The 14,160-nt window shown below is 30.3% G+C and overlaps 1 protein-coding gene across 1 annotated transcript in view; it reads left to right on the forward strand.

Annotated features, from left to right (window-relative positions):
- The window catches only part of LOC106465042 (RCC1 and BTB domain-containing protein 1-like), a 25,240-nt gene that overhangs the window by 3,766 nt on the left and 7,314 nt on the right, over positions 1–14,160 (forward strand). Inside the window, exons 3-10 of the mRNA XM_013925232.2 lie at positions 926–1,167; positions 2,986–3,076; positions 5,338–5,405; positions 6,044–6,151; positions 8,944–9,086; positions 10,760–10,950; positions 11,933–11,988; positions 12,343–12,413. Of these exons, the coding sequence (XP_013780686.1) occupies positions 926–1,167; positions 2,986–3,076; positions 5,338–5,405; positions 6,044–6,151; positions 8,944–9,086; positions 10,760–10,950; positions 11,933–11,988; positions 12,343–12,413 (970 nt within the window). The remainder of the gene's footprint in view (positions 1–925; positions 1,168–2,985; positions 3,077–5,337; positions 5,406–6,043; positions 6,152–8,943; positions 9,087–10,759; positions 10,951–11,932; positions 11,989–12,342; positions 12,414–14,160) is intronic.

The following is a 14,160-nucleotide window of genomic DNA, read 5'->3' on the forward strand; positions in this document are numbered from 1 at the left end:
TAAGTGAGTTTAAGAAAAAGCTTGTCAAGTATATGAACAATAAGGGCTGGCTTTAAGATTTTTAAAATTATTTTAATTTAGAGGATGGAACAGCCAAGATGGACCAAAAGGTCCCATGTTGTCCCAAAACATTATGTAATGTATGAACTACAATAACATTGACCCTTTAACTTTCAAATAAAGATTAGTGGAGTTAGGAACCACTCCTAACTTTTTATTTTAGTCTTGATGGTTACAGTGTAATCTCCTAAGAGTGCAAGTTGAAGATTAAAAGTGACTGTAACAGTCTATGCTGTGGAGGATTGCTATTATCTATCCTAAATGCCATTAGTTGCTAGTTTTAGTATGAAACAACTCATTGAATGATTGTGAAAAAAAGCAGGTGTAACAGTGTGTGTGTGTGTGTATATATAAACACAAAAATGTATAATTTAAGGACAAAGGACCTGGTGGTCTATCTAGGCCAATTCATCCACTATACTAGATTTAATCTTTGTCAATAAGCACATAACGTGTCATTGGGCATGGGTTAACAAATAAAGTGGGTTTAGTCTGTGTTTTGTATCTCATCTATTATTTAATAGGTGAGAAGATAAGATGTATATTTTACTGCACAACTACGGCACTTTTACTTATAATATATATGTGTGAATACTGCATTGTCACAAACCAATCTTAGTTGAAAGATGAACCATACCTGTGTTTCTTCTCTGTAAATGTCAGTGTTTTAAAGACAGGCACAATGACATATGTTCACATTATTGTACTTTGTACATGTGGTCATCTCTTAGTTTAGTTATTAAAACTAAACTGTTTTGATTTGTATCTTAAGATACTTAAGGATTTTAGATATTTGTTATATTATGTTTGACTTGTACAAGTACAGTAGTTGTGTGTCATTTTTAACAATTATTGTTTGTTCTAGTGGTTTCACTATGCAAGAAGGGGATAAAAGACTTTGCATATGGAAGTGGGCCACATGTACTGGCCATTACTGAAAGTGGTGAACTATATAGTTGGGGACATAATGGTTATTGTCAACTAGGAAATGGAAGTACTAACCAAGGCTTAAACCCTGGCCTCATCTCTGCAAACCTTATTGGTCGTAAGGTGGTAGAAGTTGCTTGTGGAAGTCATCATTCCATAGCTCTTACTTCTGATGGTGAAGTATGTGGTCACAGAATGTGTATTGAAATATGTATATAATGTATAGTTCAGTGTGTATATTTATAAAAGACATGTGGTTTTAATGAAAGTGATTAACTTCTATTGTTCTGCTGTTCATTACATTATGTTGTAAGAGTTGAAATAGGCAGATTTCATAGAAATACAGTGCCTGTCATTTTTCTTCACTAGACTGAATGATATTTGATGCTTAATACAGAATAGATCCCAACTACATAATTGTCCCAAGAATAGCATCAGATTTACTAGTAACATCTCTTAATCCTCCAACAACACAGTGATGTTTCTGACAGCTACAGTTAGTTAATGCCATATGAAACATTCCTTTTTAGTCACAAACTTTTATCATTCAACCACTTTTTTCCATTGCTCTTTATAGTTGGGATGGTTTTCTTAAAACTTTCTAGAAGCTATGCTCTTCAGTATGTTAAATAAAGATTTTAAAAACTCTCAGAATATATTGTCCAATCACATCAAAACTCAAAATTGATTCTCTGTAACAGTTATAAGGTACATTATATAACTTGTCCTTATAGAATGATTTCTATTAAATCACTTATTCATCTTACTCAACATTGCTGGTTCTAATGGTTATGCAAATACAATATGCAAACTGTATGATGGACAAAAATAATTTTATTCTACACATGGACATCATTTTGCACTACAACTTGTCAAAGTCTTAGCAAGATTTACTTCAAATCACAGGCATATCTTGAGTATAAATATTTTTGTAACACATCTGATTTTTGTACAGTTTACTAAAAGCTTGTCATCATTTGATTAGATACACTTAGTAAACTTGGAATTATTGTCAACATTCTTTCTCCATTGAGCCGATCCTTTGCGCATTTGATTAATGGTGAGTTGCTTGCCGACAATTTGGAATTGGTACTCATATTGATTTCTAAATAATTTTCTTTCCTATTTCTTGCTCTCTGTGATGTTTTTCTGAGGTTTGTGTTTCTGTTTATCGTAAAGGAATCCATACAGGGAATGACAATGATGAGTTGAATCTCATTGCAAGTCTTCTGGACTTTGATAAACCATCAGTAATTCACATGACTAATGATGTAATATCCATATTATCTTACACCAGCCAGTTGTCCAAATTCCTTTAGGTCTTGTCTTTATGTAATTTAACATTATAAGCACTTAGAAGGATTATTTTGTTCTATATTATTTCAGCTGTAGTTGCAGGAGTACATAAGGAATGTTTTTTGACTTAGGCTTAGTGCCCCTGAAATTAACTTTTGTTTTGTGTATTTGGTCAAAGTATTATGGAACTTTTCTACTGCTACATTATAATTTTTTATATATTACCTTGCCAGTATACTTAAGTCACTGTAGGAGTATGGTATCAAATTTAATTGGCCTTCACACTTTCACTTAGAACAATGTGTTCTAAAAATAGAATATGACAAATAAATATGAACATTTGTTTTTACAAAAAAAATTAACTTGAGTGATTTCATAAGAACTTGCTCAAAACTAGCTAATAAATAGAAAACAAATGTAGATTTCATCAACTTTACCTGCATAATGTACCAAACATTAAGTAGTATTCTTTAGAAATAAATGTACATGTATAATATGAATTCAGTAAACAGTTCCATCAATGATCCTGTAATACTTGAAAAATGTAGAAAATTGCTTGAATTGAAAACAAATGGTAAAAATGTGTAATACATTTTTTTTCTGTGCTCAGAACAGGAGTTTAACATTTTCCCCTTTGAATATCTTTTGTATTGATTATTTTTAGCAATTGCCATTAGCTGTATGTAATTTTGCTTTGTATAGGTTTATGCTTGGGGACAAAACAATTGTGGACAAGTAGGATCGGGTTCAACAACAAACCAACTTACACCTAGAAAAGTAACTGCGGGAATTGGTATGTTGTGCTGTCAAATCTATGTAAGAAATTAGGATTTATTTTTCTGTCCAAGTAAAATTATTTAAGTGATTTCAACAATTTCCAGAATACTTACTATACATCTATGTGTGTTTAGTGACTTCAGGAATTACATCTTTGTCATATTTATTATATACTTTTTAAAATTATATTTATTAATTGGTAAGTGTGTGGCATGGCCTAATGTTAAGTGTGCTGGACTGAACCTAAGGATTTGTGGTGCCCCTTGGCAGAAAATCTCATTCCACATACTGGGGTCATGACTACATTATAACAGTGATGATCAAATCTCAATATTCAATTAGAGTACCTCAGGAGCAGGTGGTGGTGGGTGTTGTTTACTATTTGTCTTCCTTCTGGTTTATCAGTTTAAAGTTAGGGATGGCTAGTAGTATAATATTAACAATACTGTGGTTATGGAATATGAAATTATAAGTTATAACATGGTTTCTTGTATTTAATTTGATCAAACAGAGGAAACTAGCTCAATTCTGTAAATTAAAAGTTTGAAATATGTAATAGAAATATTACCATATATTCAGTCAAATTTGCTAAAACTGTGTTCAATGCTATAACATATGTGTGCAGTATAAAGAAGTAAGCAACATTATAGCTAATTTTTGTAATTAAGAACTCCACTGTTTCTTAAGATAATTAGATAGTTTTAGCTCTTTCTATATTAATCAGATAATTTCACAAGCCTATTTTTGAAAAATTAAAATCTTCTCTACTTGTATTAATGTTCAAGCCATCCAATGAATGTAAATAAGTTGAATATCAGTGGTCATAAGTAAAATAACAAAATCACTTCCCTCTGTGCATGCTGAGAAATTAAATTATTCTATGTTACTACGAATATATTCAATATTTTATTATAATTTTTATCACAGAACGAATTCTCTGCAAATACTGTGCATTAGTGTAGTAGAAACAATTTCGTTAGCTTTTATTGTGCCATTAGCTTTATTTTGTTTGTTACTTGTGTAATTTACATAAAAAAAGGTAGCACATGTCATATATATTGGAGATAATTATTGAAACATTGAATGAAATGAATATTAATTGCAAATATTACTTAATTTCTCTTGCTCTGTTGTATGAAAATGTACCATCAGATCTTGATAGTGTACACTGTGAATGGAACTATACAGCCAATCACAGTGTCATACTAGCATAATGTCTATAAAAGCAGAAGTTGTGGTATTTTCAGCAGTAATGTGGTGCATCCATTCATTGCTTATATGACTGAAATGCCACATATTGATGCAAAAATTCATGTTTCACTAGGAATTTTATGGAAACTGATGCAGATAAGTTAAACTAGTGTTATTGATAGTAGAAATGGTCAAGTAAGAAAGTACCAACTCTTTAAAAGTGATGCTCAGTATGTGATACACAACAATCCAGTAAAGGTCTTATTAATGAGCTAGCTGTAAACACAGGTGTGAAAGTTACCTTTAGAACAGTAAGACATGTATTAGCATGAAGTGGTCTCAATGGATGTGTAGCTGCTCTAAAATTGTTGCTTAAGAGAGATAATCAAACCAAAAGACTAAAATTGGCATCAGACGTCAAACAATGGGAGGGTATTCTTTAAAAATGAATCCAAATTTAAAGTTTTTGGCAATGATCAATGATAGCTTGTTTAATGGCAGAGAAGAGAATAGTATGAAAGTCAATATACAAGATCTACAGTGTAGCATGCTGGAAAATCAGTACAAGTGTGGGCTACATCTCTGTCAATGATATTGGAGTTCTACACAAATTAGATGGCACCCTGATATCTGGTAGGTACAGTCAGATTCTTATCCATCATGTTATTCCCTCAGGAACAAGACCTGCTGGACAGGGATTCATCTTCCAGCAAGTGATCCCAAGCATGCAGCAAAAGTAGTGAACTGTTACCTAGAAGAAAAAGATACCAATTGAACACACAACCATGGCTTGGCCTGGAGAATGTCCTTATATGTATATTATTAATGCTTTATGGTCTTATATAGAGACTAAGAAGGTGAAACAGCAATCAAACAACTTAGCTAATTTGTGAGAGTCCTGGACATTTGGAACATATTTTACAAACTTACCTTAATAAAATTATGGTGGCATAGAAACAAATTGTACAACTCTGTTTAAAAAATACAAAATATTATTGCATTGCACAACTTATTTGCTTTTGTTCTGTTTTTTTTCTGTAATAATTTTGTTCCACTTTCATTTTTTTAAATTCTATTTTGTAATAGGTTGTAGAAGATGTACTGCCATAGCATGTGGACAAACATCTTCAATGGCTGTTTTGGATAATGGAGAGGTAACGTTTTATATTCTTATTTCTGTTGGCTATATTGGAATCATAATAAAGATAATATGGAAATTTGTTTGTCACAATTGTATGAATATACCAACAATTTTTTTATTGCAGATAAGAGATTCAAAATGTATAATCTGTGCACATAATATTGGATAATAGTAACTTTTAGCAATAACTTTTAAAGATTTTTTAAAAATGTTTTGGATCAAGAAATATGTCAAAAACCTGCTTTGTTGGTTTTCCATGTTTAATAATTTTTTTTTTCTCATTCATTTATAGTTTATATTTATGCATGGCCATTTTAATTTCTTAATTTGTTTAAGAATGATGCAAGAAGGGCATATTCATGTTATGTCAATAAAATGGCATACTACTGACTTTTTCATATTAGTAAATTCAGTATGATATGTAGAAGTTGTAAATGGAGCACTATATCAGCATTTATCAAGAAACAAAGAAATGTTTAAAGAATATCATGCTTTAAAAGTGATTGTATTTCACCTGTGATCAGCATTATTTGTATCTTTCTTGGATTTTGGTGCTATTCAGTTAAATATCAAAAGAAATACCAGAAGTGCAAAACAGGTTTTTGCTGTATCTTTTACTTTTTTATGTTATCTGAACATCTCTTTATGAAGGTGTATGGCTGGGGCTACAATGGAAATGGTCAGTTGGGACTGGGTAACAATGTCAACCAATCAAATCCATGTCGGGTAACACACCTGCAAGGAGTAATCATACAGAAGGTAAGGTATATAGAAAAACTTTTAGAACTTTTTTTTTTAAACTTGAATTCATCCCTTACTAGAATTCACTTAGATATTGAGCATTAACTATGGTACTGTTTTCCTCTCTTCTATTTAACAAACCTTCATTTATTATACCCAAACAATTTGAATTTGGACTCATCTGTAAAGAACATGCTTCCCTAGCTCTGCTCATTACGCTGTTTGTGGTCCACTACCTATTATTACCTTATTGTTTGGTTACCAGTTGTTTTTGAGCAGCTACCCATCCACTGAGACTACTTCATTGCTAATGTGTTTCTCTAATCTGTTCTCAAAATAGAATGTTAACATACATTTATAGCAAGTTGTTGATTAGATCTGTACTTGATTAACATCTATCATATTAAAGAGCATACCTTGAAATGCTTTACTTTTGAATATTTTCTATTTCCTAAGAGAGTGGTTGTTTAATTCAAGTTAAGCCTTGGTTGTATGAACCAATTTGTACAAATTTATAGAAAACAGTTTTACTTACATTTTCAATATTAATGGCATTCAAACAGTCCTGTTTTGTTTTGAATAATGAATTGTATGATGAAAGATATGGGGTTTCATGTGGGTAAAGATTGGCTCTATGTTTGGTTAATCTTTTTATTTTTATGTACAAAAGAAAAACTGTGGATAGAAAATTGTTTAGAAGAATTCAAACCAATTTGATACATAAGATGATACATTTGTGGTTTTTGTTGAATATGCCCAAATAAAACATTTTTTTGATTACTTACCAGTATCAAATTCACTGTTAATGAGCAAAGTAACTCACACTTAACCTTTTTGGATACTAAAGTATTTGACAATGGTAGATATTTGAAATTGATTGTTTTCATAAGAATACATTTTTAGGATTATATTTCCATTTTAAGATCTTTATTTTAGAAAAGTTAAAAAAAAATATCCAGTATTTCAAACCATAGGGCTTGGAAAATAGTTTTTTTCAAAAAAGAACTTAACAACATCCAAAACATCCAAAAGTTTCCATTTAATCTATTTTAATAATGTGTTTAATAAGTTTTTAAAGGAAGTCAACAACCCCATTCACATTGAACTATATCTAGCCATGTATGCAGACTCTTTAAAAAGAAAATTGGAAAGTAATAAAAAAACAAACTTATTCACAAATTAACATAAAGACTACTAAAAGGAATTCAAAACTTTTTAACATCAAAGACAGAATCCTGTCACTCAAACATTCCCACATTATATATAAATATTCATGTTCTCACTGTAACAGTTATATTAGTTCAACACTTCGAACATGCATTAAGGAATACTCAGAGAACATTAACATGATGTTGTCTGTTCATGGGCATGCAGGGAATTGTGTTAGTTCAGTTCACAGCAACCAGTTCTCAATCATTGGCTCAGCTGGTTGTGAGAGGATGCTTAGAATTAAAGAAAATTTATTTATAAAAATTACTACCAGAGCTTAGCTTAAACCAAACTTCAATACCATTAAAACTGAAAATTAGAGAAAAATGGTTTTCTATCACTTTGTACAAAGTAAATTGATTCATCAAACTAATAAAACCAAAGCTCATCTTGAAGTAAATCACCATTCTCTTAGGACTAAAATGTGAGTTGAACTTCTTTAATATTATACTTTCAGTTTTCTTACTATAACTTCTGTTAATAACAATGCCAGTACACTGTCTACAATTTTGCAGGCTTTATATTGGTGAAGGGCTTCTTCATTGATTGAATGACAACCATTTACAGTATATACAAGTTACTGTAGTATGGTGCAGCTTATTTTCAATACTGTACATATAAGTGCAATTAAACAGGGTTAGGGAATTTTAAGAATGTCTCTGATATTGAACAATTATGAACATTCATCTTGATTAAGAACTAATATGAAACATTTTCTAACCTTGAAAAGTCCCATTATTGAAATATAGTTTACTATAATTAGATATTTAGCTAATGTAGATAGACAGATAGATGTATTAAAGTGAATATGTAAACTTTGTTCAAATTAAAACCTATTTTGTGCTTACATTGTTAATGGGCTAAATACATGGATATTAACAGCTGTTAATTGGTTCACTGTACTTCACTATTTTGCTTGTTTCAATCTCTTGGGTTCAAAATTGTTGAAGGTATCTTTTATAAATAGTTTTTCAATAAATGTATTGGAGATCATTGGTACATTTAGTTTATGCTGACTTAATGAAATATTCACTGTGAGAAGTACACACTTTCTTGATATAGATAAAAACTTACCAAGAATATTTTGTAATGTTTTGGTGCAAAAGTAATTGATAAAATTAACTTTTTATGTTACGTACATTTACAAAACATTTATTAAAATTTAATGAATATAAAATTACTGAATATATATTGTAATACAAAAAAGAAAAAATACATGTAGGGGTTACTTCAGCAGCAAAATCAAGTGTTAAACATTAGTTGGATATAAGTATAACTTGTTAAGCTGAAAGTTAGAAGTAATTATGAGTTGTGATTTATTCTTTAATTTATCATTCATGTTTGCCAGTTCTAAATTCTTGGAATTTATTGATTATAAAATAATTTAACTAAAAGATCTCAAGGGCTTAAAAGCAGAATGGGGAAAATTCTCTCAGATGTAGTTTTGTTTATTGGTAAACAACAATATTTATGGTAAAACACTCTTAAGTATAACTTATATTATTTTATTAATTTAGGGGAAAAATCAGAGTTTAAAAATTAACATTGCTTATTTCATTAAGATGTGATGTAAGTTTTCAGTTTTTATATTTCATTTCTAGATAGCTTGTGGATATGCACACACTTTAGCATTGTCAGATGAAGGTGTATTATATGCCTGGGGAGCCAATTCTTATGGTCAATTAGGCACTGGGAACAAGGCTAATCAAGTAACACCAGTCAGAATTGCTGCTGAAATTGGCAGGTAAGCATTCACAGTTTTAAGTGAATTACATAACTTTTTACATGTGTAATTTTCTTTTTATAAAATGCCATGAGGATAGAAGGAGGAACACATATAAAATTACAAATTAAAGGATTTAATTTAGGTTTAATGAAGTTTGTTTTTCTGTGTAATATTTGTAAATATTTAATGTTGCATGTGTATACAGTGATCTTTACTAATGTGTAAAATAATTTTTGGATTGCATGGTAGACAATAAACTTAAGATGATTTGTTTTTAAAATTGGTTCTAAAAATATATTTATTTTGCTGATTCTGACAATAGTTTGTTAAAATTTTGCATGAGGGAACCTTTTTTTTTTATTCATATAATGGCTTTTTATAAAACTCTGGTTTTTGACACAAATTATTATAGTTGATAAGCATTAACAAGTTAAAATTGTTCTCATAGTTTATGAAAGTAAGTATTTTTCAATATCCAAATGTTTTTCCCCCTGATGGTTACTAGTGGTAAGCTTAAAATGTTAAAATTTGGAGTTTCTCTTTCTGTAGTGACTACAGCACAGACGGACCATGTTGCAGCATTGTACTTAAGAACAAACAAGTGTTTTTCAAAAATTTATGAAAACTAAATCCATAGATTTTATGACTCAGTATGTAATTTAAATGATGAAACATAGGCTCAGAACCTAGTATGCATATGTTTATGCTACTTTTGTTTAATAATAGATTAATCATTTGAATTATAAACGTTAATACCAATTTCAATATCAATTTCTGTGTAAAATATTTAAGTAAACTTGAAGACTTAATGAAGTGTACCTTATCATTTTATATCATCACAAAACTGTCATGTTGATTGAATATTGCATAGAGACATGGAAATATTGAATGACAAAATAATTATATTCATATTATAGAAAACAGCTTAAATTTGAGTGTGCAGTAGAATTAAGTCTTTACAATGGAAAATACATTTTCTTTTAAATTATTGATTTGAAAACTGATTCATTTGCAGGTTTTGAAACTTAAAAAATTGCCTTATAGTAAATTTTCTTTCTAACATATTTACTGTTCAAATATGTAAGCTAAAACTAAACCATAGGAGTGGTTCACTTAAAAATTGGATTCAGATAATTTTAGGTGATCATTCCAGGTATATAACAAAAAGTAGACATTTGTTGTCAAGGTGAAATTAGCTACATCTGTATTTAATGTTTTGTAATAGTAATAGTGTGTGTGGGGTCAACTTTTTCAAGTTCGTGAGCAGACTTTGTTTTGTGGAAGTGTAGTGAGAGACATTTCCAGTAAGCCTTAGATTTGTTTTCATAATCCCATTTGTTTCATTTTCCTATTTATTTACTTATACTTTTGACTTAATTAAGAAGTTACACATATAAATAATCAACATGAGAAAAGAAATAGTGATATGAAGTCAATATTCACTTATTTTTGAGATCAGATATTAATTAGATACATGTGAAGTCAAACTTCTTAAACTAGTTTTTCATTTGAAGAATTTAAATTTAGACATTTTATTGCAGTAATAAAGTATTGGATAGTAGATTTTGGTAGTGTTATTAACAAGATTTTTTTGTAAAAGTTTTAGAACATACACCATACTTTAACACCGGTTACTTAAGAAACTTTTAAGAAAATTATAAATATTTTACATGTGTATCATAATTTTCCAGGGTTGTGGACATCAGTGCATCACACTACAACCATATTTCAGCTGTCATGACTCAGACATCTAAGTTATATATGTGGGGACAGTGTCGGGGACAGTCTGTGACACTCCCTGAAGAGTCACCTTTCCACACCCTACATGATGTTTTTGCTTGTTTTGCCTCTCCTGCTGTCACCAGTAGACCCATGGAACTAGGTGACTGACTATAAATTATTTTCAACAGACAACTAGACAGGTTTTACTGATAAATTGATAAAATTAGGAGAAAGATGTGTTGTTTCACACACAGATAATTGTTTTATTTGTAGATCCATTAATCTATGTGGGAATTGTAGTTTCACACAGGAAGTTAGGTTTATTTGTAGATCCATTATTAATTGTGGTTATATGGTTGAGTGACCTATTTTGTCACATTGATAGAGAGATAGTTGTTATTTCTGTATCCAAGAAGTTGTTTGTATATGGAAACACAATAGCAGTATTGTAATGTGATGCTATTTCCACATGTAATTGTTTACCTTGGCTCTGTGATAGTGTTTGAAGGTTTTAGTATTGTTTTACGCATTCTGTCAGTTTTTGTTATACACACAGGGAAGTAAGTCTATCAATTACAAGATACAATTATTAATATTTCTTTGCCAAGAACATTCATTTAAGAGCTAACAACAGTTTTTAAATAGAGTACTTCAGTGAGAAATGTCCATAGCTCCTAATTCTCCTCGTCTAAATTAGTTGTTAATCTTCTTAGTGCTCAGTTTTCTTCCAGTATTTTATCATTGAAAAGAGAGAATGGTTAAGGTGATGCTTTTTTTTTTCCTCTGAAGAAAAGAGATTGTTGTATCATTTTCCCTAACCCATGCTTGTGGATCTAGGAATTAGTCTGTTTACCTGTAATTAATTTATATATATTTTTGTCTGGTTAGCTTCATAACTACCTCTAAAAACCTAAAAAGCATTAATTTCTTAAACCAAATCATTATGATACAATCAGAGAAATATCATTATTGTACTTTATGCTATTTTTGGAAATGTGTTCAGGCAGTATGTGTAGTATCTTTACAGAAAAGCTCAACATTATTTTATCAAATTCATGAAAGAAATTAGCACATTAATATATCAGCAAATAATTTTTTTGTTTTTCCACGTGTACCATTTAATTTACTCATTCTCTTTTCAGATGTTTGTATGGTAAATAGAGTAGGAGATAGTCTTCGACAAGCATTTGATGACCTTGTAAGTAGTTCATTTTAAGTATAACTTATAAACTACTGTGACCAGACTTGTTAAACATTCCCAAGACCACATAATAAATATCAGTTCCTTTATCTTAATGCATGTTTGTCTAGGCTTGGTTGAAATATGCTTGGGTATGAAACATAGGTTTTCTTTTGGAGCTTGTGTATTAGTTGGGTTTCTTCAAAAAAACCTGATATTCAGGAATATTTTTTGTAGTGCTAACTGATGTTCATTTAGTCTTGTGAATGAAACAGTACATGTTATTAATCATGCTAATAGTGGCAAAGGATCATATTTTATTAAAACAATACCTAGAAAGTCTGTTTCTTTAATCAAACCCATTTCCCACAGAGTACGAGTGATTTGAAAATTTCTATAGAAGGGAGAGTTGTGCATGTTCATAAGGCTATTCTAAAAATTAGGTAAGTTATAATTTACACAAAACTAATAAATTATTAAATGACATGGAATATTTTATGTCAGTCATACATTAAAAAAAGTTAAAAAAATTTTTTCCCCTCGTCATATCACATTACAAAATACTATTACTTATGTCATAATTCATTAATCAGAGGTCACATTACGTTTAAGAAATGCATACAATAAACACAAGTACAACCAAAAGTAATTATTGTGTGTCTTCAATTTAGCGTTGACAAACAATATAATAAAAACTGTGTAGGTAGGCTGCCTCATGTACCTCAATTCAGATGTTTTGTTCCCAGTTTAGGCTAGACAAAGAAATCAAAGAACTATAATTTACATTATCCAGCTGAGAAATGGATGTAACAAAAAAATAACTGTACACAATACTCTAATTTTTGCACATAGGAGAATGTTTTGTGTAATATACATGTACAAACAACTTTTCATCAGTGTGACCTCTGATTAATTCATTGACTGTACCTGGGACTAAAGCACTTTATACCTAGTTGTGACTATATTGTACAGAAACAGGAATAAACCCAAGTGTACTGCTTCCAGTGCATCTAACTATTACAAGGGGAGAATGTGTTGCTAAAGAACGTTTGATTAGTTACTCCTGTTAAGTGAAAAGAAAGAAGGTTTTTAAAAAATGATCATAACAATTGTTGTTATATATTATTGAAGGTATTATTGGAGAGTGTTGTATGCATACTTGAAGGTTTGAGTGTTTAGCACTTTTTTTTTTTGAGGGAAATAAATGTGGTGTGTATATAAGGATACCTAGAGGTTTGAGAATAATGAAAATTCGTTTATTTTTATGTGTACAGAGTTAATCATTGCTTTACAAATTTGGTTTGGTCTATACTTTTTTCCCTTTACTAGTGGCCAAGTGTAGCCCAGTGGTTAGAATCCTGATTATGGATCTGTGGTTCCATTGTTTTTACTACAGAAAATTAAATAAGAAATGATGCTGCACACTTTGGGCTCTGATTATGTTATAAGAGCAATGGTCGAATCTCACTCTTCAGTTTGAGAAGAGTAGACCAAGAGTTGGTGATAGGTGGTGTTCATTTGCTGCCTTCCTTCTAATTCTGTGGCTTTTCAACCTCTTATTTCATTCCTTCTATCACAGAACCTTAACCCCTAACCTACTCTTAAAATTTATATACTTTTGAATATTTCTTATTTTATTTGCTTGCATGTGTAACTGTGTGGAGAAGACTGAATAACAACTGGCTCATTCTTAAAAATACATTTGGTCTGTGATTAGTTGACACTCAATAATAAAAAACAAACAGACTCTTACTTGTTGTCATTTTTGGGGAACCCCTGATGATCCTTTACAGAACCCTGGGATTCCACAGAAAAGAGTTTGAAAATCACTGCTCTAATTTATCACTTCAAAATGAGGGTTACTAGTGCAGAGAGTCCTTGAGTAAGTTTGCACAAATATCTAAGAAGATATCTCTGCTAGTACCATTTGTTGGATATATTATTGAGTATGACACAAGAGTATACGTCGAAACATGTAGAGTGTACGAGATTGTTTTCCAGTCTCATCGGGTTTTTTACCACTTTTTAATCTTGTACAGTAAGTTATTATTTTAGTAATTTGGAGACTGGAAACAATCTCATTTTCATATAATTGTGTATAAAATAATCGTTGTTTTAAAAAAATTTTTAGTTTTAAAGATTGGAAATTCAAACCGTGCCAAAAATAATTTTGAAAAAAAAAAAAAAAAA

Source organism: Limulus polyphemus, unplaced genomic scaffold, assembly GCF_000517525.1.
Source record: "Limulus polyphemus unplaced genomic scaffold, Limulus_polyphemus-2.1.2 Scaffold1816, whole genome shotgun sequence".
NCBI lineage: Eukaryota > Metazoa > Arthropoda > Merostomata > Xiphosura > Limulidae > Limulus > Limulus polyphemus.